The following is a 22,927-nucleotide window of genomic DNA, read 5'->3' on the forward strand; positions in this document are numbered from 1 at the left end:
GAGCCTAGTGCTACGCTATTTGAGTGTGTCTTCTTACTCGTGTAGCAAGTAAGGTACTTTATAGTATCTGCTGCATATAGTAGCTTGTGTGTGTGTTTGTGTGAAGAAAGCACACACTCTTGTTTCTCACTAATCTGTTGTCACCCTTCATTCATCTCCACTCCATAGGCCATGGAGCGAAGTGGCAATCGCATGTCATCGCACACTGAGACTGCAAGTTTCTTGCAAACTTTAACAGGACGATTACCAACTAAAAAGGTAGAACAATGCACAAATAAAGGCAGAATGCAGAATTTTCACCAGCCTGCGTGATTGTGAATGTTGTCTTCCAATACAGCAAATTGCCTTGGGTGTGATTGGTATGAGTGTTTTTTTTTTCCCTCAATACAGGCTGAAGGCATTTTAACAAATATAGTCCTCTCTCACTAGAACATGGTTTGATTCATTTTTCACACGCTTGAGCTAGTTCACTTGCTGAGATGACTGTGCTATATCCACACTTCATTTGATGAAACGGATTTCAGTCGGACTTAATTCTTATTTGGGTGGGCTTTGAGTGAGTCATTTACATTATTGAAAGACTAATTTGCATTTGCCGTAAGGAAAAAAAAAATCTTTCAAGCTGCAGTGCAGCCGAAATAAAAATCCTAAATCCTGCCGTGTTCTATATGAACACTTACTGCTTGTATCTAAACAGTGATAATATTGACAGTGGAGAGGGATGCTTTTCCATGTTTCCTCCAAAAGCAGTATTTGATATGTTTTCCTGCATCGTGTACAATGTTCTTTACATTGTTTCAGGGCTGAAGCGTTTACATGAAGATGTGCAATAGTTATTTTTTGTTATATAAATACTTGTGTGCATTATTTACTTACAGTATATTTGCAGATCAATTGCAAGTACTGAAGAAAGCATTAAAACCCTTGTCTTCGGCCAGAAGGACTATATTTCTAGCGCGTCCTCTTCTAGGTGTTGTGCTGACTCTCAGTCCAGGCAGGCCTGGGTTAGGGTGTCTCATGGCTTCCCTGTCTTCCTGTGCTGTGTGTCCCAGCTGTTCCATGAAGAGCTGGCCCTGCAGTGGGTGGTGAGCAGTGGTAGCGTGCGGGAAGGAGCCTTGCAGCAGGCTTGGTTCTTCTTCGAGCTTATGGTAAGCAGAACATTTACGGCAGAAGCCGTCTCCTCTGACACCTGGTTCCGCTCTCCAGAGGTGCTCGAAAAAGGCCTTTTCCCCAATGATTGCTCTCTGTGTTGTGTGCAGGTGAAAAGTATAATACATCACTTGTACTTCACGGACCGGCTAGACTCTCCAAGGAAGAATCGCTTCCCTGAGCGTTTTATGGACGACATAACGGCCTTGGTTAGCACTATAGCGGGAGATATTGTCTCCAGGTTTCAAAAGGTGAGGAATGTCTGGGCTTGAAAGATGAAATCTCTGTTCATGTACAAAAGTACTCCTTCTTTGTGGTTAGCCTCATTTAGATGTATCCTTTTCTGTTCCCAGGATCTAGAGCTGGTAGAAAGGCTGAACACCAGTCTAGCCTTTTTTCTGAATGATTTGCTTTCAGTCATGGACAGGGGCTTTGTCTTCAGTCTGATCAAGACCTACTGGAAACAGGTGATAGCGTCTGTTCCTATGCTTCAAATAAGAGTGAAAAAAAAAACAACTGCGGTAAAAATAAACATTAGAACTTATACAATTGTGCCTTGGAAAATTAACCGTTGGTTCTTTTTAACAGGTGTCGACCAAGCTGTATGCCCTTCAATGTCCAACAGTATTGGTGTCTCTTCGATTGGATTTCCTTCGAATCGTTTGCAGTCATGAACATTACGTCACCCTGAACTTGCCCTGCAGTCTGCTGACCCCACCAGCCTCTCCCTCTCCCTCTGTGTCCTCTGCGACATCTCAGGTGTGTTACTACTTGCTTCACAACATCTGCTTAACCGTTTGGCTTGGCATCTCAATCATCTTGATGTGTGGCTCAGAAAACTATTACAAGGACAATTGAACCCACCTTAGGCAAAAACAGCGCTTAGTGGAGGGACTATAGCAATCCCAGTATTACGTGTGGTTTGGAGTACTCAACACATTTTCCATTCTGGATTCACTTTTGACCATCTGGCAATCTCTTATCATTTTATGTTCAAATGGAATAACTTTAAAACATTTAAATAACCTCTGAAGCTTGACAATATTGCCTTAACGAATAATGTACACTTTTACAATTTTATCTGTAAAAGAGTCTTTCTCAAGCTCTGTTAAAATGGATCTGTATGTTCATTTATTTCCTCAAACGCAGAGTTCTGGATTTTCCACACATGTCCAGGATCAGAAGATTGCCAACATGTTTGAGCTCTCTGTTCCTTTCCGGGAGCAACATTACCTTGCAGGGCTGGTGCTGACCGAACTGGCTCTGATTCTGGATCCAGAGGCAGATGGGTCAGTGGACAAAATTGTTGCAGCATTTTCTGCTGTATGTTAATGAGCGAAACATTTGAAATTAATTGGTTTAAGCCATCTTTGACTTCTCCTGATTGCCTCCTTGGCCTGATCAAAAGATGGAGAGATTTGCTTTTTAAAGTTATTGCAATCATGTGTTTATTTTGTATGGATTAAGAATACAGAAGAACATAGAAATGATTACAAACAAGCGAAGGCCATTCATGTCTTGTGGCCCGTTTTTTTAGTAGCTAGAAAGAAACCTGGGTATCTACTTCAACAACATGGTTGCATAACTTCATGTTACTTCATCTTCATGTGTCTGAGTTAGCCATCCTTTTCCATGCTTGGGGGTCCTGCAGTACAATACAAGTACAATACAAGGGAGGGAGAGTATACAGTCTGGGTGGTGGTGCAGTCAGTGACGACACGGAGATCACAGGCCCTTGCAAATTCTTAAAGTTTGCAGTTGTATCGCAGGCTGAGGACTCACTTTTGGTGAAATCATTTCCACTGAAAGCAGAACACAAACTTGAATTCATGATGTCGTATTTGTAGGGCTCAATGTGTGCTCTTTAAAAGTTCATTTTCGGGTTGAACCTCTTGGGAGTTAAAAACTAAAATCACATAGGTTCTAGTTAGAGAGCAGTCCAAATGCTGTTCTTAACACATGCTAGTTGGGATTTAAATGTCAGCTCCCTCCCTTGCTGCTCTTTTGCAGGATGTTCGGATTGCACAAGAAGGTCATCAGCGTGGTGCACAACCTCCTGTCGAGTCACGACTCCGACCCGCGGTATGCCGACATCGAGGTGAAGGCACGAGTCGCCATGCTCTACTTGCCACTCATTGGCATCGTTATGGAGACACTTCCTCAGCTGCACGACTTCACAGGTACCAGAGATCTGCAGCCCCTGGGCGTTCCTGTGAATAACTGATCCTCATGGCCTTGTTCATGTTTTTCATCTGCTTAGCAGATGCGCTTCTCCAGGACAGCTTAGAGATCTAGATCCAGTTCGTACAATAAGATGACAAAACAGGTAGAATATTAAAGCAAGTAAAATACGAAATCGCAAAGTAGAACATGTGAAAGTAGTGCTTCATGTACGTATGTGAACCCTTCATCTTTTATTCTTATTTTCTCATTTCTTTTTCTGTCGCATCTATCAGTTCCTCTAAAGAATATGTGGATGTAAACCTTTTCTTTTCAAAAAGTAAGGACTTGTTTTGATTAAACAAGGATTTCCTAGTAAAAATAACATTTGAAGAACCTTTCAAGCAGCACTGTATCGGCATAAGCATAATACCATCCAGGAACAGGTCAGTGTGTGTATCTGATAGGGAAGTAACTATGCGAGAATAGAGGGAGAGTAAATTTAACATCACTGCATAGAGTGCAGTACAGTGCACAGCTGCGCAGATATTTCAGTTTGAAATCTTAAGTATATTGTATATTCATTTCACATCTAACAGCCCTGTAATATCTCCTTATAAAGTTGTCTTGGTGCAGTGAATCCATTACACTCTACCACTCAGACTGAGCCTGAGCAGAATACTATCTCTTAAATTTCCCAAAACACTGATTATTTTTTCATTATGGAGCAATGATCGTGATTCTCCAATTAAAAGATGGTGAAGTGTTTTGTAAAAGCAAAGGTTTTGCAACAATACTTGAAAAACCTTTCAAATTGCTTTAATGAAAAAATGAAAAGTGACGGAGTCTGAAATCTGGTTGATAGATCCACACTGTTTGTTTCCCAGAGTCGCACAACCAGCGGGGAAGGCCAAGCTGCGCCGGGGGTGATGACCATGAGGTCGAAGGCAACAGCATGATCAGTCAGACGGTTGCCATGGCGATAGCGGGAACGTCTGTTCCACAGCTGTCCCGGCCTAGCAGCTTCCTGCTCAACCCTACGGTACTGTCTCTGCCTGCCACGACATCCCACAAGTGCTCCAAGCTGTGCTCAAAGCTGTCTGGGTTTGGAAATAAACCGTATGAAATCAACCTTTAATTTGTATTGGATACAAGCGTGGTTTCTGGTGTTTCATCATGCAAGTGGTGGTAAATTAAACATTTTGGCCTGTCCAGGCTGATGATAAAGCCTTTTACCCACTGTAAGCATTTGATTGAAGAATTCTCCTTGATTTGACCTCAGACTTTTATTCAATTATATTTATTCAACAAAGCTTTAATCCTTAGAAACTTGAAGGAGCATACCAGTGTTATTATAGAAATGTTATTTTCTGTTTTTAATTAAATAAAATTTAAAACATATTAGTTTATTACTGATGTGAAGAAATAATGGTAAAGCAATGTGAAAAAATGATTTGTATTAAATCTTCCGAAAGCAGTCTTGGGTATGACTTCTGTCATAGCAGGACAGTCTCCAGAGAACGCAGAAGGTTTGTGAAGCTATTTTGGTGCCTTGCAGTAGTGTGGTATTACCTGAGCCTCCCAGTAAGAGTGACTTTGCTTCTCTTGCTGTAGGCCGGGAGGCAACACGGCTCTTTCTCCCCGGAGTCGAGCCGAAGCCTCCTGATCTGTCTTCTCTGGGTCCTGAAGAACGCCGACGAAATGATCCTGCAGAAGTGGTTCACCGACCTGTCGGTCATGCAGCTCAACCGCTTGCTTGATATGCTGTACCTTTGTGTTTCATGCTTTGAATACAAGGTAATTGTTTTAAAATAAAAGAAAGTGCTATGAGAAAAGTAGCAAAGCTTTGCATACCTTGCCAGTTGTATTTTTAAAACGGTCATTTATTTTTCTTACTAATCTCATTCTGTGGCTAAAAAAACAGTGGGATAATTTGGGGAAAAAATGTCCTTTCGGTGTAATTAATATCCTGCCATCCATTAGGGTATCAGTCAGACTTATCGCAGCCTGATTAGTTTTCAGCTGTATGAGAGGTATTCATAATTTTGTACCTTTTTTTTACATTACCAAATTTTATATTTGACTTGCCAGGCTGTACATAACCAAGCAGTCAGCTGTTTCAAACTTAAAAGAGGTGTTGGATATTGGTCCGCCATTTTTGTTTTGCTGCAGATGTTCCGTTCAGTTTTCTCTTACCGTGCAGGGGAAAAAAGCCTTTGAAAGGATGAACAGTTTGACGTTTAAGAAGTCAAAGGACATGAAGGCGAAGCTGGAGGAAGCGATCCTGGGCAGCATTGGAGCCCGACAGGAAATGGTGCGCCGCAGCCGCGGACAGCTGGGTGGGTTACAGTTCTCTGCCTCGTGCCTGCTAGTTCTAAAAGTGCTTGTGAACCTTCCTGTGCAGTTGCACCTGGATAGGTTTTGTGATATGGCCACAATAACACGTGGTGGCATGTAGCTTCCGTACTGTGAACAACTAGTGCTAGTTTTACAACTTTTTCAAACCAAAACCCAGTGTAACTACATAACACAATGACCCTGCAGCTCCATTGCAAAATTTGCTCTCTCTTAAAATAGAGCCCCTTTTAAGTGGCCAAGTTGTTTTCGGTGAAAATCCGTGTTCTTGATTTTTTCACACTTTTGCTTTAGCCAAAAATTGACGAACTTACCAGCTCATGAGCGAACTGTTTTGGCTAAGGCCACTGTGGTGCATTTGTTATGAGAATGTCGAATTGCTGCTTATTTACTTGTGCCGTAAATAAACTGGAAGAGTGGAATGAGGATTTTCTTTTCTTTTGCAGAGAGGAGTCCGTCGGGGAGTGCCTTTGGAAGCCAGGAAAACCTGAGGTGGAGAAAAGACATGACACATTGGCGTCAAAACAGCGAAAAGTTAGACAAGTATGACTGCCTCTCCTAATGTTTTACATGTTTCCATGACAAGCTTCCCTATCCTCCTGTAGATCAGCAGTAGAAATTCATGTTATACTGTGACTGTAAGAGTTTAATTAGTAGGGGTATTAACCCCAGCATCCTAAATTCCCCTCTGGGCTTAAGCTTCAACAAACTGGCCATTTTATGCAGTTTTTCTCTCTTCTTCTCCTAACTTCTCTGTAGTGAGATTGTTGAACATTACCTACAGTAAGAGGGTGAGACAGTTCTGTGATGAATGTGTCCCTCTTGCATTTCAAGTGCCTTAGAATCATATTGGATAAAAATTATGAGTATATTATTATTATATGGGATGATAATTTTACTGGAATATAGTTAAGAATTAAGTAATCAAACAAAGTTTACAAAGATAACAAAGTTTTCCTAAGGAACGTGAAGTTTCACTGATACGTGTGCTACCTGACAATATTATTTTTCTTTTCACAGTCTCTTTCTATTGTTACAAAAACACTGGGCATATCTGGAAAAGCAAGAGTAATGTCATTTTAATTTACTCAATGAGACGTGGCAGTATTAAGCCTTGCAAAGAAACATGTTTTGTATTTTGTTTCAGCTTTAGGGGTTCACACCAGTATTATTGTTTGGTTTCCAAGCACGTACCAGTAGAAATGGTTGGACCTCAGCCACATTCATACTTTTTTTAAGGTTACAAGTGTAATGTTGCTAAAAGTTACGTTTGGTTGCCTCCCAGTGAACCCATCAGGACAGGTGATGTAGTGTCACATTGGCACACAACTGCTGGATTGCTGAACCGTGTTAAATGGGCTAGGGGTGGGGTGGCAGCATCACAAACTTCCTTTCAATTCTGTCATCTTGCTTGCGCCCACTCATGCTTTCATAGAAGCGTACACTTGAAAAATGTTGCATGTAGTCCACATCTGTGACCTTGTTTCAATGTTATTCTGTACCACTTAGGCACATACATATACTGTACATGGTCCACCTGAGTTACCCTGACAATGCACAGTATCTTACTGTTTTTCCCTGTAGTCTGCGTTTTGTTCCAAACTAATAATATTGTTCACCATCACTGAGCTGCTATTCCTACATTGTTAGGTATGTCTTGGGAGACATTAAAGATAGCAAACAACAAGCTTTAGTTGTAGTTAATGAAAAATAAAAAAACAGAGTACCTGTTGAGTAGTGCATGATTCTTATTGGCTCTGATCATTCTCAAGTTTTGATGTTAGTGTTATGGAATTTATGGTTATTGCAGAGAAAGGAATGAAAAAATAAAAAAGTTTAGCAGTGCTTGTGCTACATTATTCACCTTCTTCAAAGTTTTTTCAGTTTTATTGAATTACACACATTGATGTACACACATTTTTAGAAGTTAATGTTTTAATTTTGGAGTTCTCTTTGCAGTTTCTTTGTTGACATTGAAGTCTGTTAGTCTATAAATGTGCTACGTTTGAGTTTTCAAGTTTCGATTAAATGTTCACTTAAAAATAAATATTTAGTATGTGTAATTCAAAATGAGATGACATTGGAAGCTGGTGAATATTTTTTAAGGCACCATTGATTAATTATCATTTAGGTTTATTAGCTTTCCATTTATTACAAAATATATTGGAGTCTTTTTTAATTATCTGGAGAGTTGTGAGTTAGAATATCGGCTTAATATATATCTAAATCTTATGTGATAAATTCGTAACAGGGGAATCAATTGGCACTCAAGTTAAAATACCAGGTTTAATGTTCCTCAGTTGCTAGTTTTACAAGCACACAGATTGCCACAAGAAAATAAGAGAATAAGAAATAATCCCCAGATGATGTGTTGGATGGTTAATGGGTTTAAATGAACAATTTAGATTAAAAACACTGACATATTCCTAGTATTTTGTGCACATTTTCTTTGGGGAGCATACCTGCTTATATGGTAGGAGAAGGTTTAGTCAAAAAGCATTCAGTTTTAGATCCATTTCTGTGCAGGTAATAGAATTGTCTTGAGAGATGCATTGTTGTATATAGCAATGCAGTCGTAACTCATGCCTGTAATTGTGTTTTTCACATGTGCTGTGTGTTTAGGAGCCAGAAAGCTGTCAGGTATTGTAATGCTGGTGTGTGCAATGCTCTGTTTTTTCTGCTTTTACCCCACATCGCAGCCCTCCCTGTCTCCTACCCTCCTACATTTTACCTGGGTTTTGATTTCAGTGTTGTGCATTAAACCAATCCAAAGACCATGCTTGCTTTTTACATTGACATGCTTTGTGTGTGATTCTGAACTGATCTGAAAACCCAAGTGCCCTTGTATACCTTAAAAATAAATAATTACCCTTTGTGAATTAGATTGGGAATTATAACTTCCTGGCAAGCCAGCACTGGTGAAATTCTTTTTGTGCTGACAGTTGATTTTAATTGTTTTTAAAGAATATGAAGTACTAGCTTTGTGATATAAAAGGCGTTAGGGGAATACACCTGTTTAATTAATATAAGCTTTGTTTACTCAGGCATTGAATCAGCTAAAAATGCCCTCTTAGGATTTCAAAGCCTTATGATACAGAACAAGATGTAAATCAAATATGCCGACTTACATTGCAAGGAAGTTATGACACCTGTCAGAGAAGTTCCATTTAAAAACCTTAAAATCTTGAAAATACTGCAAATGTACGATAATAATAGGAGCAGTGTGAAGTTTGCAAAATATATCTAATATATAAATTAATAGCAAAAAAAACTGATGTCATAGATAATGCCAGCACTGCAAAATGGTCTTTTAAAATTAAAAATCAATGCACAGGCTCATGATGTCTCATTTTTGTTTGGAACAAAGTATCAAATTGTCTTTAAATTGTTAATAATAAGGTACAGTATATAATAATCTAAAAATCAAGAGGGAATGAATGATTTTCAAATTGAAACATGCTTTAAAATGAATGTCAGCATGTTGTTTTTCTCAGGTTTATTGGGCAACAGTCCTGGCTTTTCTCTGGTCCCTTGTTATCTGAACCCCCTGCTGCAGTGTGTGCATGGGACTTTGCAGAGCAGTCATGTGCCGTTCAGTGCTGTGCTGTGTTCCCCCAATCTAAGTCACTGCTGTATTTCTGCTTCTTAACTTGGGGGAGCTTGAGTTGGTTTTTACTCCACATCAGATTAAAGAAGTGGGATATGTTTTTTAAACCACAAGAGCTGTTTTGTGCAGGTTTAATGACAGCATAGGCAGTGGAAGAAGCCGGGATCCTCCGTTAGGTTTGTAGCCCATTGTATCACACCCGTACATACATTGGAATTATTTAGGAATTACAGTGGTTATTTTCCTGTTTCGATATGAAATATCACTTTTTAGCGCTGAACAGTAAAATCAGAGAAATAAGCATTCTTATCTCCAAATGTTTTGTGTGCAGTTTTATTTAAAAATGACTTCACTGGAGCCTTTCTGTCCATGTAACAGAACCAGAGCAGAGCTAGAACATGAAGCGCTTATCGATGGCAATCTGGCAACAGAAGCCAATTTGATCATTTTGGACACCTTGGAAATTATTGTACAGGTACAGTATGCAAAGCCTTTGTACGTTAACAAATATGTGTTTTTTTAAATGGTCAGAATTCAACTGGACATTTGATGACCCCAATTTCTTTGTTGTAAAATCTGCTCTGAGACACCCGGTAGATTGAACTGTAAAGAAACTCACAACTACATTATCTGGATTTGTATCCATTATATGTTTATCTACACACTCAACATAATTTTGCCAATAAGTCCGTTAGATTTAAAATTGAATACAGTTTAACAAGGTAACAAAGGCCTATGTGATAAGGTGGGCCCATTGTCCAAATACTTTCAACTGGGATATAAAAATAGCAGTATCAACTAGCAGCACTCTTTCCTGTCTGTCTTGACACTGTCTCTCTGTCGAACAGACGGTGTCGGTGACCGAGTCGAAGGAGAGTGTCCTGGGCGGGGTGCTGAAGGTGCTGCTGCACAGCATGGCCTGTAACCAGAGCGCCCTCTACCTGCAGCACTGCTTTGCCACACAGAGAGCCCTCGTCTCGAAGGTCTGTACAGCCTCCCACTGTGTGTACTGGTCCAGATCCTGGAGGGCGGGCGTGTTGGCTGCTTTTCATTCTATCCCGGCTCATAATGAGATCAGCCAGCTGGCTACTGGCTTAACTGGACCAGTATGACAGTTTGAGCTCTTCAGGAGCTCTTAAAAGAGACCTAGAATACCTGCAGATACGGCAGCCCTTCAGGACAAGGATTGGACACCCCTAGTGTATACTCTTCGGCTTAAGGGCTCTTCATTAAAGAGCTTTGTCTTGCAATCAAGGAGAAGTACTTCTACTTTGTAAATGGGAATATCTGGATATGTTAAAATATTACAAGCCTAATATCTTGTAATACAGCCTTATCTTTATACTTAACATCCATGTAGGCTTAAATATATCTGGGTACATGCATTAATATAGGTTCCTGACAATGGAAATTACACAAACCAGTTTCATTAGTAAAGGATCTAACAGATACAAGGTTCTACACTGCAGTGAGGTCTCTGTTTGACACTGCTGATCAGCTCTAACGCTCAATTATATGCATGGCTTTTTGGCTCTTCCCGCTGTTCCTGACCGACGGGGCTCCTCGTCCGCGCGCCGCCACATCCGCAGTTTCCGGAGCTGCTGTTCGAGGAGGAGACGGAGCAGTGCGCCGACCTGTGTCTGCGGCTGTTGAGGAACTGCAGCAGCAGCATCGGCACCATCCGCTCCCACGCCAGCGCCTCGCTCTACCTGCTCATGAGGCAGAACTTCGAGATCGGCAACGTGAGTGCAGAGCCCGCAGTCCCTGGGCCGACAGCACGTGCATTATTATTTGTTTCGGTGTGATATTAGATGGGAGTCTTTTTTGTGCTTGTTTTATGGTTTTGTGGGTGGTTTTAGTTAGTTTTTACACTTTTTTTATGAAATCAGAGGTTTTAAAAAAGTTACCTCTCAATCTCCCATGACTGAATGATGGGGAAATCTCAAACATACAGTGCAGACAAGAAGACTGAAGAATATTTCTAAACTAGAGCAGTTCTACAAGGAAGAGTGGGAAAACATTCCTTATGCAAGAATAGAAAGACTTGAGAAACTGATTTCTGTCAAAGGAGGTGTTAGTAAGTACTGACTGACAGAATGCCTGAATTTGTGCACATGCCACATTCACTGTTTTATTTTATTCTATCTGTTTAATTCAGCAAATAAACAGTAATTGTGCATTATAATGTGCAGAAATGTCATATGTTTCAGTTTGTACCCTGCGGAGGTTGTTACCTTCTTTTCACTTAGAGATTCAGTAAAATATGCAATTTGACCAGGGCTGCCCAAACTTTTGCATACAGCTGTATGTAAGTAATGAGTCTTTCTGGTGATCAGTTGTTTATTTTCCTTGTATTCCAGAACTTTGCAAGAGTGAAAATGCAGGTGACCATGTCCCTGTCCTCTTTAGTGGGGACATCTCAGAACTTCAATGAAGAGTACTTGAGGCGGTCCCTAAAGACTATTCTCACTTATGCCGAAGAAGATTTGGAACTGAGGGAAACAACATTTCCTGATCAGGTTATTTGTCACGTTTTTTTATTCCTATTAAAGTAACATGGGGGGAGGTCTTCAGTTCAATGGCCAAGACCAATGCTTGGATGATCTTGGACTAACAGAAGTGGGGCAGTGCAACGTTCGTTCCCGCATTTTTTTTAAATGCAGGACAGGGAATATCTTTTGCTCTTTCTGATTACAACTAACCCGAAAAAGGAACTGGTGATCAGGGTAGTTCTAGATTTGTCAGAAGTCTGAATGACTGACCACAATAGAGTCATCTGGAGCTCTGAAGTCTAGACTTTGCCCACTGGACCCCGTCCGTCTCCAGCTACAACTGAGAACCTCCAGGCAGCAGAGCACAATTGATACAAGCTGCCAGGTTTGGGAAGACGTGAGTTGGCCAGGGTTTCCTTGGCGTGCCACACAGCAATGCTCCCAGGACTTACTGGGCATCTGGTGTTTTCAGTGGGGGGAGCTTTGCTAACTCATGTGTGGAGCTGCATCCCAAATTACGAATGGCTGAGGCAGGTAGTCATATTTTGAGAGTGCCTGCATGGGATCTAATTTTTCCTATACTGTACAGGAAAGGTAGTGATAAGAATCTGGCTCTTCAGAGCTGTGAGGTTCCCAAGATGAGGTGAACCAGGGTTAGAGGACTAGTGTAGGACTTCGTTGTCTTAAATAATCCAGAAGCAGGATTCCTTGCCAGTTAGGAGATAAGTGCTTTGACTTTAATTGATTTTATAGTCCTTTGGTATACATTATACATTTATATTCTAAATGTCTTTTAGAACCCCCTGCCCAACATGCGGTGATCTTTGCTGGTTTCCATATCTTGTTTTCAGGTCCAAGATCTTGTGTTTAACCTTCACATGATCCTGTCTGATACGGTGAAAATGAAGGAGCACCAGGAGGATCCAGAAATGCTGATTGATCTCATGTATAGGTATGGATTCATTTGAGGCAGAAGCGGAGGGTGGTCAGTTTAGATGATAAAGGAATTTGTATTTGTTTCCCAGCTACAGATACTCTTTTTGTAAGATATGCATGAATAAGCAAGGACAACTCGTGCCAGGATAATCCCAGAGAGAGGCAATTAAAATCCACATTCGCTGTGCTGCAGGAGAGTGAGTGTTTTTACTCTACGTGTGCAGAATTGCCAAAGGTTACCAGACATCTCCGGACCTCCGGCTGACTTGGCTGCAGAACATGGCTGGGAAGCACTCAGAGAGGAACAACCACGCGGAGGCAGCGCAGTGCCTGGTCCACTCCGCTGCCCTGGTGGCTGAGTACCTCAGCATGCTGGAGGACCGCAAATACCTGCCTGTGGGCTGTGTCACCTTCCAGGTAGGGCTGCAAAGCGGAGATTGCCAGAGATCCTGTTGCAGTTTAACTACTGGCTTGGGGTGTCAGCATCCCATTGTTTAAAAGTTAAAAGTTAACATATCACCCTGCAGCTTGTAACTGGCAGCCCACTGAAGCTAAGCAGGTGTGAGCCTGGTCAGTACCTGGATGGGAGACCTCCTGGGAAAAACTAAGGTTGCTGCTGGAAGAGGTGTTAGTGGAGCCAGCAGGGGGCGCTCACCCTGTGGTCCATGTGGGTCCTAATGCCCCAGTATAGTGACGGGGGCACTATACTGTAAACAGGCGCCATCCTTCGGATGAGACATAAAACCAAGGTCCTGACTCTCTGTGGTCATTAAAAATCCCCGGGCGTTTCTCGAAAAGAGTAGGGGTGTAACCCCGGCATCCTGGCCAAATACACTATTGGCCCTAACCAGTCATGGCCTCCTAATAATCCCCTTCTATGAATTGGCTTCATTACTCTGCTCTCCTCCCCACTGATAGCTGATGTGTGGTGAGCATTCTGGCGCACTGTGGCTGCTGTCGCATCATCCAGGTGGCTGCTGCACATTGGTGGTGGTGGAGGGGAGTCTCCATTAACATTAAAGTGCTTTGAGTGGAGTGTCTAGAAGAGTGCTATATAAGTGTAAGCAATTATTATTATTAAACATTATTATTATTATTATTATTATTATTATTATTATTAAGAATCTTAGCCTATAGTGCTTATACTAGCACAGTGATTTGTTGTGTCAGGTGCTGATCAGTGCCAATCTAGACAATGGTTAGCATACTGAAAATTGTAGTTTTACCTTTTCACAGTGGGAAACACAACGAGCGCAAGAATTGGCCAAATAGCCTCTTCTGGGTTAGCTGCTTCTTGAAATAATTGAGGGTGTTGGCTTTGAAAACACAATGCGGTTGTCCTGTATGGCATACAGCCCTTTGGAGCGCAGCTGCTTTCTTTCAGAACATCTCCTCGAACGTGCTGGAGGAGTCGGCAGTGTCGGATGACGTGGTTTCGCCAGACGAAGAGGGGATCTGCTCAGGGAAGTACTTCACGGAGGCCGGATTGGTGGGGCTGCTGGAACAGGCGGCAGCGTCTTTCTCCATGGTGAGAACTCGGGCCCAGGTGGGCCGCGCTGACGTCCTGCAGACTTCCTTATTTTCACTAGTCCAAAAACACCCTACCGTCTCACCTTTCGGCATCGAGTCCGAATTTCATTTAGAAGTGGGGATTTCTACCTTTATAATTTCTTTCATCCACTAGAATGGGTACTGGATACGAAGAGACGATAGAGGAGTACTGCCAGTGAGAGGATGCCGATATCAAAAAGAGTTATTTGGACAAAAAAAAATGACTCTCTTATATCTGAGACTTAAGAGACAATATTTGTGCCATTATTTTTTTCTTTGGAAAACAGCCTTTCACTGACTTGCATTTCCACTATTTTTTTTATTAATAATGATGAAGGAAATGTGTAAGTGTTCTTTAAAAGTAACCCTTTTTTGTTTCTTTAGTTAGTATGATTTGAAAGTTCAACAGAGCTGTTACTGAATCTTAGCCTATAGTGCTTATACTAGCACAGTAATTTTGTGGTTGTGTCAGGTGCTGATTGGTGCCAATCTAGACGATGGTTAGGATACTGAAAAATGTCATTTTTAACTTTTCATTGTGTGAAACACAACAAGCACAAGAATTGGCTAAATGGCCTCTTCTTGATTAGCTGCGTCTTGAAATAATTTAGGGTTTTGGCTTTGATAACATGACCGGGTATCTTGTTCCAGACTCCCACAACACTTTGTGTAAAATTAGTCTTTCCTATTCTCACATTTAAATGCATGTCCCCTTAGTCTCCACAGGTGTGCTACTAATTCCAATGTGTTGATATTGTCAGTGCTTTTGTCAGTTTTTTCATATCTGAATTAATTCACTTCCTTTAGCCAATCAGAGTACGGCATTAGGAATGTATCTGGTCATGTTTTTGTATTGTGAAGCAAAACTGTACACAATATTAAAAAAGTATTAGTGTATGGTATAATTTTCCTCAGATTAAAATTCTAATAAAAAAATACCTTTAAACTGTTTGCCTAGAGTGGGGAAAAAATGTCAGAATTTAAACACCTAATTCTTTTTACCCGTTTCCTGAATTTTTAGTGTTTTCCATTTTATGACGATGAGAAGATGAATCAGTCTTTGAAATGTCTTCCATTAAAATGCTCAATTTGTTTGTCTTCCCTTTGTGATTATGTAGGCTGGAATGTATGAGGCAGTAAACGAGGTTTATAAAGTGTTGATTCCAATCCACGAGGCCAACAGGGATGCCAAGAAGCTTGCCACAATACATGGTAAACTGCAGGAAGCCTTTGGCAAAATTGTCCATCAGGTAAACGTTTCTTGTTTAAATAGGATATTATGGACACATAGTGATAGTATATAAAAAGCATTACTGGTTTCTTTCTCTTTTTAAGTTTGTTCAAACCAAAGTATTTCTAGCAGAAGCAGTGTTTCTGGGTCTTTAAGAGTTATCCTCATTTAATTTCACTTCTGAATGTTCACGCAAGTTTCTTGCAGGTGCTGTTGTATGTAAGTGCATTAATGAACAGCCTTAGAGGTCTCTGCACATCTGTAATAGACTACAAGCGTATAGTTTTGAAAATATGTGCACATTTTGTCATCAATGTAACATAGATAGGACATTTCATATTTTGGTGCATTTCACAGTATGAAAGCTTTTGCATGCTTTTCTAATCTAAATGACATAAGCAACATTTAGTCAAAGCACACAGCTTAGCAGTGTTTTTCAAATTTTTCTAATATATACTGTTATTAACACCTTTGCAGAAGGCATGTTTGTTCGGTCTATCCTGCATTAAAAGGATTAGAAATAGGACATACAAACAAGGGCTCTATGTTATTTGAGACTGTATTTAAATGCGATTTGAAGCCTCACTCACACATCTAATTTACTGTTTATTTGCCGTGATGTGATTGTGTGTTTATTTGTTCTGTATTTTTTACTTTGTTGTTACACAGAGTACAGGCTGGGAGGTAGGTTGTGTTCATAGTCCTGCTTGCCCACATGTGCTAGCTGTGGGTGTCATGTTGCTCTCTGCTGTGAATACAGTCCATTAACCTCTGATTTTACTGTTCATCGTGCTGTTGTGATGTACAGACAGCAGCCAGAAACAGTGTTAACGTGACAGTTTGGCAGGCAATGCATGGGTTCCAAAGTGTCACACTAATGAAGAGCCTTGGTGAATGAATCACTCCATCATCACTAGTGTTTGACCCTCTCACCAGCACTGGCATCCGACGTTTCCTGTCTCCATCAATTTCATCCTCAACCACAGGGTTCGATTTAAGTGCCATTTTGATTTTAAGACCCCCTATCCCACCCCACTCCCTTCCTTTTCTCCCCTGACACAAAAAAAGTAGCACAGTTGTACTTATTTGGGCTAATGAAGTCATAGTAGCTAGAACCTGTGCAATTTATTTGTACGTGCATCCATATAAATTGACGAACCTTGATTTGTAACATGGTTTAATTTTTGTTTTATTTTTTTTTAGTTTTATTTAAACTAAAATCGACCCCTGAACTGTTCTTTTGACCAGATCTGCGTTCCCCCTATTAACCTCTTTCTTTGTACATTGTGGTGTATTGCATGGTAAAGAGAAACACTAGACTCCCGCACCTGTCTGTTTCCTCTGAGCCCTGTTTCCTCTGGACTTACTCTGTTGCTGTGCTTAGTATGCTTGCCTTCCACTAGTAGCAACAGCATGGTTTGGTTCGTTTCCTCTTGTTCTGCACCATTTTTTCGGTTTTGTTGTCATTGTTGATGTTCATTTGCTGTAGCTGCTGCCTTTTGTTTCTCTTTGGTTGTTTTTTTTTTTGCCTTTTTTGGAAGTTCCTCGCCCTGATTAAAGTACTTTCTGTTTTCTCCTCTGATTCCCCTGGTTGCTGACCCCTCCTTCCCACTTTAATTATTGTGTGTTGTGGTAAGTTCCTAGTTTGAGGGTTTTTTTCTGTTACTTTATGGACACCTAATGCAATTAACTAGTGAGGGGCTGAGCTAAAGCTGGGCTACGGTTGATTTGACTTGGCAGTGAAAATGTCACAGCATTCTTTTAGGGTATAAAGGTCTGGACGGTGTGTCCTGAAAAAAATTCAAACTGCAAATGATCTGCTTGGGATGTCGCAGAAATAGGCACCCAGTGAAAATGATTTGGCTCAGCCCGTACACATGCACTGCACAACCCTCCTTTTCACAGCTCACACCTTTTGAACAGCAGGTGTACTTTACCATGCTAAACAGCCACCTGTCTCCACCTTTCCTTTTTTCCTGCCAAGGCTTAATCAAGTTCATCTTTAATTGCCTGTGTGGGTCTCCTTCATCTGCTTTTCTGGGAACTCTTAAAGCTTTGGTTATTCAGGATATTGATTTCACAGAACTAAAGCCTTCCTTTATTCTATTCTACCTAACCTCAGGAAGGACACCTCTGGTCCTTCCAAATTCTCTCCTTTCTCAGACAGCAACTCGCTTTCTCCTGTCAACTAGTCACCATTCTTCTGGTGCTTTCTCTCTCCATTTTTTTTGTTTGTATATTTTTTGCATACCTGTCCTTAGTAAAGTAAATGCATTATTTAAGACTGTGAGGGTCATTGTTTATTCTTCATAACGCTTTTTTTTCTGAAATTACTTCACAATAGCCAAAACTGATTTTCAAAAAAGAAGGTTCCAGAAAACTTCAGTTATTTTCCTACTGTGAATGAATGTTGTTTTTTTTTGTGTATGTAGACATTTTTTGAGGCTGATATTAATTACAGAGTAACCCTGGGTATCATGTGACTTTTTACACACACACAAACTCAAGTCACCTTTGAGCCTCAGCTGTTACAGTGGTAAAGTTGTTCTGTGCAGCACTTCTGATTAATTAAATGATAATGATTGTGAACTTAGTCATCTTAGATCTAGCTAGAAAACAGACTTGCTGGTCAGCAAATTCGGCAGAAGCTCCTAATAAACCACATAATTTCAATTTCTTCTTCGTTCGTTAAAAATGTCATTGCAGTCCTCATTTGAAAACATTTGAAATGATTGATTTCCAAAAAGTCTTCACCGTATGCATTATATCATGAAAAATTTGAGTAAGTTTAAATAAGGTGTTATTTGAAATTAACTGAAGTTTTAAAATATCAAACAGTCTTGCCACAATAATATGTACAGTAAAAGCATGCAAGAAAGCTTTTGAATGGACAAATGGAAAGTTGCCTGTTTTTTTTAATGAGTATTGGAAGTGAAATACTATGAGCGTTAGTTTTCAGAGCAAATTCTGATTAAGATTATAGCAATATTTATTTATATAGATATGAGGGATTTCTATATGTTAACAATGTTTTTGAAATCAGTTAATGTTGGGAAAAATAGTTCAGACGTAGTACATAGATTGTACAACTGTTACTGGAAAGAAAAATGGTAAAATTGCAAGTTTACATACCCCTCTCACCTCTACTTTATCAGTGTGTAACAGGGTAAAGCACATTGCTTAGCATCTGACTTGTAACACGTATTTTCAGCATTTTATCTGTGCACCCATTTGTGGTAAACTGTTTATGTGTTTCATAACTGTTTATGGTGTTATTATCCTTGATACAGTTTACCTTTAAATCTGTTTGTAATTAACATAATGGAAAAAAAAACATTAGGAACCAGTCTTGACATCTGCAGCTTATATACAGAATGAGAATTACACGTTGTAAAGGACAATAAGTGATTGTAATGAATGGTGTTGTGCACTGAAAAGGCTGATCAATATGCTTTTGCTTTAAAGGATGGTAAGAGAATGTTTGGCACATATTTCCGGGTTGGGTTTTATGGATCTAAATTTGGAGACTTGGATGAACAAGAATTTGTTTACAAGGAACCGGCAATAACAAAGCTTGCAGAAATTTCTCACAGATTGGAGGTAAAGAAATAAAAATAAATTCTGAAATGTGTTGCTCAAAATGTGTTGGTTGTTTATTGGCACTAAATGTGTGCCCTTGATTTTATGAAGGGATTTTACGGAGAAAGGTTTGGAGAAGACCAAGTGGAAGTCATAAAGGACTCCAATCCTGTGGACAAATGCAAACTAGATCCAAACAAGGTATGGGACTTGGTCCAATTTTCATATTTGATTTTTTTTATAGGTGATCTGAACATAAAAGAACAAATCAATTTCAGATTGTTTTATTATCTTAGGGATTTCCAGTGTTAGACTTTTCTAACGCCATTGTGATTTGTCTGAACATTAGATTGGTTTCTAATAAGCAGTTGAATGCTTGTGAAAATTGAAGATAATCTAGGCAAACATTAGCCAGAGATTATGAGCATTTCTGTCGAATGGTACTAAATCTGAGCAGGTGTACACGCATGTAGTACTTTGCTTGAAGAGAAATAGAAGCATTTGCAAACTAAGCTTAATGCTTTGCTATGTTTTAAACAATTTAATGATAAAGCACAGATTGATTTACCCTTTAGGTTCATGTCATTTGTTTTCTTCTTCTCAGGCATTCGTTCAGATAACGTATGTGGAGCCCTACTTTGACACTTACGAAATGAAAGATCGAATAACATACTTTGATAAAAACTACAACTTGCGGCGCTTCGTGTATTGCACACCCTTTACGCTGGACGGCCGGGCTCATGGTGAACTTCACGAGCAATTCAAACGCAAGACAATCCTGACCACCTCCCATGCCTTTCCCTATATCAAGACGCGCATTAACGTCATCCACAAAGAAGAGGCAAGCCCTTTGTTATTTTCTTTTCTACACAGATGAAATGTTACAGAGATGGCTGAAGTGCAATATACAAAAGAGGCATAAATGGTTAGAAAATGTGTTACATATAAAGGTAAACTTTTGTGAATTCTTTACACTTATGTATCGCTTTTCTGGACACTCCACTCAAAGCGCTTTACAGGTAATGGGGACTCCCCTCCACCACCACCAATGTGCAGCCCCACCTGGATGATGCGATGGTAGCCAAAGTGTGCCAATACGTTCCCCACACATCAGCTCTCAGTGGGGAAGAGAACAGAGTGATGAAGCCGGTTCATAGATGGGGATTATTAGGAGGCCATGATTGGTAAAGGCCAGGGGAAAAATTGGCCAGGACACCAGTGTAACACCAGTGTTTTTTTTGAGAAACACCCTGGGATTTTTAAAATGTTGGATTTTGGTTATTATAGCCAATAACTTAATAACATACAATAAGTATGTGCATTAAAACACTTATGCACACAAATGCTGCAGATTGTTCTTGAAATTGTCAGGAATGGAACACCATTAATGGATTCACTAAGTGCTAACCAAGGCACTACAGTGAAGAGGGAAAATAAAAACACAGTAATGCTGTTCACAGATCATTTCAACACCCATTGAAGTCGCCATTGAGGACATGCAGAAGAAAACGCAGGAGCTTGCCTTTGCCACACACCAGGAACCTGCCGACCCAAAGATGCTGCAGATGGTGCTCCAGGGTTCTGTGGGAACTACTGTCAATCAGGTGACTGTTACAGAGCTTTGTGGATTTAACCACATGCCACTTTTAATACCATAGTGCCTCTCTACCAATATGTTGCTTTAGAGCAATTGCTGTTGCTGATTCAATACAGTTCTTTAAATATTAATCTAACATTGTGGCCCTATTTTGATAGTTTTGCCCCTGTTGTGATCAAACCCTGAAGGTATAGTTCTAATGTGATGAATGTATTGAGGTTGGATGTGTGGTTTCTCCAGACAGTGAGAAAAAAAGAAGGCAGCTTCAAGGTAGTCATTTTTTTTCGTCTTCTTAAGGGTCCCCTTGAAGTTGCTCAAGTGTTCTTGTCAGAAATACCCAGTGATCCAAAGCTGTACAGACATCACAATAAACTGCGACTGTGCTTCAAGGATTTTACAAAAAGGTAAGTATATAAAGTTATTTGAATTGAGTTTTTTAGAAACCTCAAACTGTCAAATTATTTAGGAGTCAATAAAAATGTGAAATTGTTTCTACTTTTTCCTGAATTATTATAGTTATTATTATTATGAGAAGGTGCGAGTTTTAAACAGGAAAATACACATTGGCCGTGTTCTAAGGTACAGCCTTTAGATTATTGAAAAATCAAAGAGAACAGATCCAATTAAAAATACATCTAATAACTGACAACTGATGGTGAAACACCTTTGAACATCCCTCAACTTGGTTACCTAGGTGTGAAGATGCCCTTCGCAAAAACAAGAGTTTGATTGGCCCAGACCAGAAAGAATACCAGCGGGAGTTAGAAAGGAACTATCACCGCCTCAAGGAATCCCTACAGCCCCTGATAAACCGGAAGATTCCCCAGCTTTACAAGCCAGTATTACAGGTCAATTCCCACAGGTAGGTCTCTTTTTTCTGAAGCATTTGGGTGCAAACTACTAATTTCATTAATTGGAACAAGCTAACCATGATGTTGACACCAAAACCCTAAGTTTTTCCAAGAAACGGATGGGAAGTTTACAATAATTATCAATCTCCAGACACATCTTTGTTAATGGTTCTAATTGCAGCTAAAAAATCAGTTTTATCAGGTTGTGTGTGGACTATACATACGGTACCACTTTGTTGCAAAAGTTTAGCATGTGGAAATACATGGCTGAACTAAATTTTGCTAGTTTGAAAAAAGATCAGATGCTTTCAGAATCTTCAGAACTTTAGACCTTTTTTTTAAAATTAGATTCCATTTGTTTGCTTTTTGAATTTATTCTGAAGTCCCAAACTTTTTCAGTAATGGCGTCTTTCCTACCACTCACCCAAACAGGCTAGTTTTGTTTAGAACCATGGACATCCTAGATGTACAAACGCTGACTTCCATCCCATAGAACTTTGCAGGAGAGTGAATCCTTTTACACGGCACTTGTGCAGTATAATTCACATTCAAGATGATGTATAGTTGTCAAAGGAAAACTAGAATGGACTGACAAACTATTTTAAAAATAAGCCTAAACATTGAGTAAAGGAACATTATTGCAATATATGCCAGGTAGAGTTATATATACTACTTGTGCAAGCTACCAAATAAATTGATACAGAAGTATTTCAATAAATTAATAACTTTTTTTTGTACTGCATGCAGCAAACGGAGCACTTAACAAGGTAGTCTAAAGTGAGTGGAGTGGCCAGTCTGTTTGTTTCTGACAAGAGCATGGTTCAGTCGTATTCGTTTTTGATTGTCTTTTAAGCTATTGTTTATACACTATACATTTTCATTTATGGTTGTTTTTTGCAACCAAATTTAACACAAGTGATTTTACTGTTTTCTCATTTTTACAGAGATTCCTTCAGCAGACTGAGTCTTCGAAAATTGGATATTTGAAAAAGTATTCATGCGTTAATAGAGAGGTCTATTCAGTATTCATGTGAGTAAAACACTACAGTGTTAAACCCTGGTACATCATTCCAGTTCTTTGGTGGTTTACAGACTTTTACAATCTTGTGTTATAATCTGTATTGAATTTTAAAGTGGGTCTTATGACGGTATGTGTAAAAACATGGATTACCTAACAAAATGTGCACATTTATAATTTTGTCTTGATGGATTTTGTTAGATTGTGTACAACTTGAAAAAATTATATTTAATCACAAAACAGGCAAAAATGTACCACTATTTATCAAAAAAGTAATGGTTTATTATTTTAGTTACTTCATTTGTTAAATTAGAAAAATGTTTTAAATGTCCTGAAAAAGTTTTATGTAGGTTTTGTTTACTTTAAATATTTTACTAAATAAATTTTAATGTCTGTAATCT

General features: G+C 39.6%; 1 protein-coding gene across 11 annotated transcripts in view; it reads left to right on the forward strand.

The window, feature by feature from the left end:
* The window catches only part of dock7 (dedicator of cytokinesis 7), a 58,913-nt gene extending 35,989 nt beyond the window's left edge, over window positions 1–22,924 (forward strand). For 2 of the 11 annotated variants that reach the window (XM_088926857.1, XM_088926864.1), the window contains exons 23-50: window positions 169–258; window positions 1,053–1,148; window positions 1,260–1,400; window positions 1,503–1,616; window positions 1,738–1,908; window positions 2,299–2,438; window positions 3,160–3,329; window positions 4,197–4,351; window positions 4,924–5,106; window positions 5,513–5,648; window positions 6,111–6,207; window positions 8,287–8,304; window positions 9,650–9,746; window positions 10,120–10,254; window positions 10,861–11,013; window positions 11,632–11,790; window positions 12,615–12,715; window positions 12,924–13,116; window positions 14,084–14,227; window positions 15,369–15,500; window positions 16,151–16,165; window positions 18,947–19,081; window positions 19,172–19,261; window positions 19,665–19,901; window positions 20,521–20,664; window positions 20,955–21,061; window positions 21,352–21,519; window positions 22,453–22,924. In XM_088926857.1, the coding sequence (XP_088782983.1) occupies window positions 169–258; window positions 1,053–1,148; window positions 1,260–1,400; window positions 1,503–1,616; window positions 1,738–1,908; window positions 2,299–2,438; window positions 3,160–3,329; window positions 4,197–4,351; window positions 4,924–5,106; window positions 5,513–5,648; window positions 6,111–6,207; window positions 8,287–8,304; window positions 9,650–9,746; window positions 10,120–10,254; window positions 10,861–11,013; window positions 11,632–11,790; window positions 12,615–12,715; window positions 12,924–13,116; window positions 14,084–14,227; window positions 15,369–15,500; window positions 16,151–16,165; window positions 18,947–19,081; window positions 19,172–19,261; window positions 19,665–19,901; window positions 20,521–20,664; window positions 20,955–21,061; window positions 21,352–21,519; window positions 22,453–22,495 (3,564 nt within the window). In that variant the 3' untranslated portion in view covers window positions 22,496–22,924. The remainder of the gene's footprint in view (window positions 1–168; window positions 259–1,052; window positions 1,149–1,259; window positions 1,401–1,502; window positions 1,617–1,737; window positions 1,909–2,298; window positions 2,439–3,159; window positions 3,330–4,196; window positions 4,352–4,923; window positions 5,107–5,512; window positions 5,649–6,110; window positions 6,208–8,286; window positions 8,305–9,649; window positions 9,747–10,119; window positions 10,255–10,860; window positions 11,014–11,631; window positions 11,791–12,614; window positions 12,716–12,923; window positions 13,117–14,083; window positions 14,228–15,368; window positions 15,501–16,150; window positions 16,166–18,946; window positions 19,082–19,171; window positions 19,262–19,664; window positions 19,902–20,520; window positions 20,665–20,954; window positions 21,062–21,351; window positions 21,520–22,452) is intronic. The other 9 variants (XM_088926862.1, XM_088926865.1, XM_088926863.1 and 6 more) reach the window with 7 other exon arrangements.
* The last annotated feature ends 3 nt before the right edge of the window (window positions 22,925–22,927 follow it).

This window comes from Atractosteus spatula, chromosome 11 (genome assembly GCF_055471065.1).
Source record: "Atractosteus spatula isolate fAtrSpa1 chromosome 11, fAtrSpa1.hap1, whole genome shotgun sequence".
NCBI classification, from domain to species: domain Eukaryota; kingdom Metazoa; phylum Chordata; class Actinopteri; order Semionotiformes; family Lepisosteidae; genus Atractosteus; species Atractosteus spatula.